Source organism: Monoraphidium neglectum, assembly GCF_000611645.1.
Source record: "Monoraphidium neglectum strain SAG 48.87 unplaced genomic scaffold scaffold00522, whole genome shotgun sequence".
Classification (NCBI taxonomy): Eukaryota; Viridiplantae; Chlorophyta; class Chlorophyceae; order Sphaeropleales; family Selenastraceae; genus Monoraphidium; species Monoraphidium neglectum.
Genome location: NW_014013106.1, coordinates 1 through 2,358, shown reverse-complemented (window position 1 = coordinate 2,358; position 2,358 = coordinate 1). Strand labels below are relative to the sequence as shown.

The following is a 2,358-nucleotide window of genomic DNA, read 5'->3' as shown; positions in this document are numbered from 1 at the left end:
ATCCACACGCGCGCACACACACACACTCTCTCTGTCTCTCTCCCCTCCCTCTTTCCCACCTCTTCCCCTCCCCTCCTCTCTGTTCTTCTGAACATGCAGGCACATGCACACACGGACACACAAACACACAGACGAACCCGCGCGCATGCACCCACCTGTATGGCGCGTGCAATGGTCCCCAGCACGTGCGGCACGTGGGTCTCCCCCTCCTCTGTCAGCTGCACGTCGATGCGCCAAAACATGAAGCCGCGTCCCAGCCGCACCTCCTCCCCCATGCCCGCCGACAGGGACTGCGGCGCAGGGCACGCAATTGCGAGCCCCGCCGGGGCGCGTTCGCGGCTCGAGGTGCATGCAGGAGCGGCATGCAGCAAGCCCAGCACTGATTGAATGGAGCGGGATGCTGTACAGTACTTACAAGCGGCTGGGGTGGTGGCATGCCGGCGTGCGTTTTGCAGGCGTTTGCAGAGTGTCGCTATTGTGCAATGTGCCAGGGGGCAAGGGGTGGGGGTCGGGGCTTTGCTGGAGCCTGCCCACGCACCTGGATGAGGCCCTGTCGCTTCAGCAGATGGGCGGCGCTGCCATAGGACTCGTGGCCCTGGAGGGGGGGGGGCATTCCAAAGGAGAAAGGGTTAGTGTCTCCTATCATGGGTGCCTGCGAGTGCATGCCAGGTGCATGCCGCCAGGGATGATCACCAGACGGCGGCGCAGACGCGCACCGGGCTGGGCGCCTCTCGCGCTGACCCGCCGCCGCCCTCCCGCCGCGGCGCCCCACCCTGTGAATCAAGCCGCCCCCGTCCGCCGCCCCTGAGGCGGCGCCACCCACCAGCGCGTGCCCCACTGCCCGCCAGGGCTTGCTTTCCGGGTGCGCCAGCGCGCCATATGGCACGAACCAGCTGAGCTCCAGCGACCGCAGGTCCCTCATCGGGGCCACCCTCAGCAGCGCGCCCCGCTGCTCCTCCCCATACACATCCAGCACCCCATACCGCCCGCTGCCCTGCCCGCCATCCGCGCCGGCCCCGCCCTCCGCGCCGCAGCCGCCGCGGGAGGCGTCCATCGCGCCGAAGGCCTCCCGTACGAAGCCCTCAAGGTCTGAGGGCGCCTGGGGGCCCACGACGGCGACGGTGGTCGCGGGCGCCAGGTAGGCGCGGCGCCAGAGGGCGCGCATTTCTGCGGCGACGTCGACGCCGGCCTCGGCGGGTGCATCGCGGAGGGTGGCAATCGAGCCGGTCGAGAACTGCCTGCGGGGGTTGGTGTGTGGGGTGCGTGGGGGAACGATGAGCAGGGTAGGGGGCGTTTGTTGGAGAATGTGCGAGAGTAGAAAGCCCAACCGGCAGGAAGTGATTGGGAAAGTGTCCCGGCTTGGAACGAGGGCAACTGCGTGCCGAGCACCTGGTGCAACCCCACTACCCAGCCAACATTGCGTTGCCAACATACAAACACGAGCACACGTATTCCGTTGTGCACACGCATGCACATACATGCAGACGCATGCACACACATGCACACACATGCACACGCATTTTGCACTCACCTGAATGGTGGCCGCCCCAGCGAGCGCCGCAGCTGCAGCAGCTTCCGCGAGTCGCTGTTGCAATTCCGCGAGTACTCTGAGTGCACGTTCTCCACCTCGCGCGCCGCGGCCTCCGGGCAGATCAGCGGCGCGGCCAGCATGGCGCCGAGGCGCGACAGCGCGCCATCTAGGTGGTGGGCGGCGACGCGCAGGTGGTACTGCGTGTGCACCATGTCTGGGGAAGCCAGGCGCAGCAGGGCAGGCAAGCGCGGGTCATGATGGTTGTATAAGATGTGTGTGTGTGTGTGTGTGTGAAGGGGGAACAAATAGGTGTGCTTCAAACCAGCTGCTCCGTGGCGGCTGGGCGTGGCAGGCGCAACGCATGAAGACGCGTGGAGCTGACCGATACGCGCTGGGGACTCTATGTCGATCAGGGGTCCGCTCTCTGCCCACGGCGTGCCCTGCGCAATCGCCGGCGCGCCGCCGCTGCTTGTCGTGCTGCCACCGCTGGCCCCGCTGCCGATGCGATTGCGACCCTGCGCGACTCACTGGTGGACGCGTTGCTGCTGCCGCCGTGCTGCGCCAGGAAGGCTTTGTATTCCTTCTCATCCGGGTATGCCTCTGAGCCCAGGTGCACGGCGTGCTCTAGGAAGTGGGCCAGCCCAGGGAGGGAGGGGGGGTCGTCAAAGTAGCCGGCCTGGGGTTGCGTGTGTGTGTGTGTGTGAGAGAGAGTGTGTGTGTGTGTGTGTTTGAGTGTATGCGCGCGCGTTTGTGTGTGTGTGTGTGTGTGTGTGTGTGTGCGCATTTGTGTGCGCGCGCACGTGTGTGTGTGTGTGTGTGTGTGTGTG

At 66.2% G+C, this 2,358-nt stretch overlaps 1 protein-coding gene across 1 annotated transcript in view; it reads right to left on the bottom strand.

The window, feature by feature from the left end:
* Nucleotides 1-1,743, bottom strand: part of MNEG_3943 (insulysin) — a gene marked incomplete at both ends in the record, with an annotated part of 6,848 nt that extends 5,105 nt beyond the window's left edge. Inside the window, 4 exons of the mRNA XM_014047578.1 lie at nucleotides 156-290; nucleotides 539-595; nucleotides 824-1,238; nucleotides 1,532-1,743. Of these exons, the coding sequence (XP_013903032.1) occupies nucleotides 156-290; nucleotides 539-595; nucleotides 824-1,238; nucleotides 1,532-1,743 (819 nt within the window). The remainder of the gene's footprint in view (nucleotides 1-155; nucleotides 291-538; nucleotides 596-823; nucleotides 1,239-1,531) is intronic.
* Nucleotides 1,744-2,358: the final 615 nt, after the last annotated feature.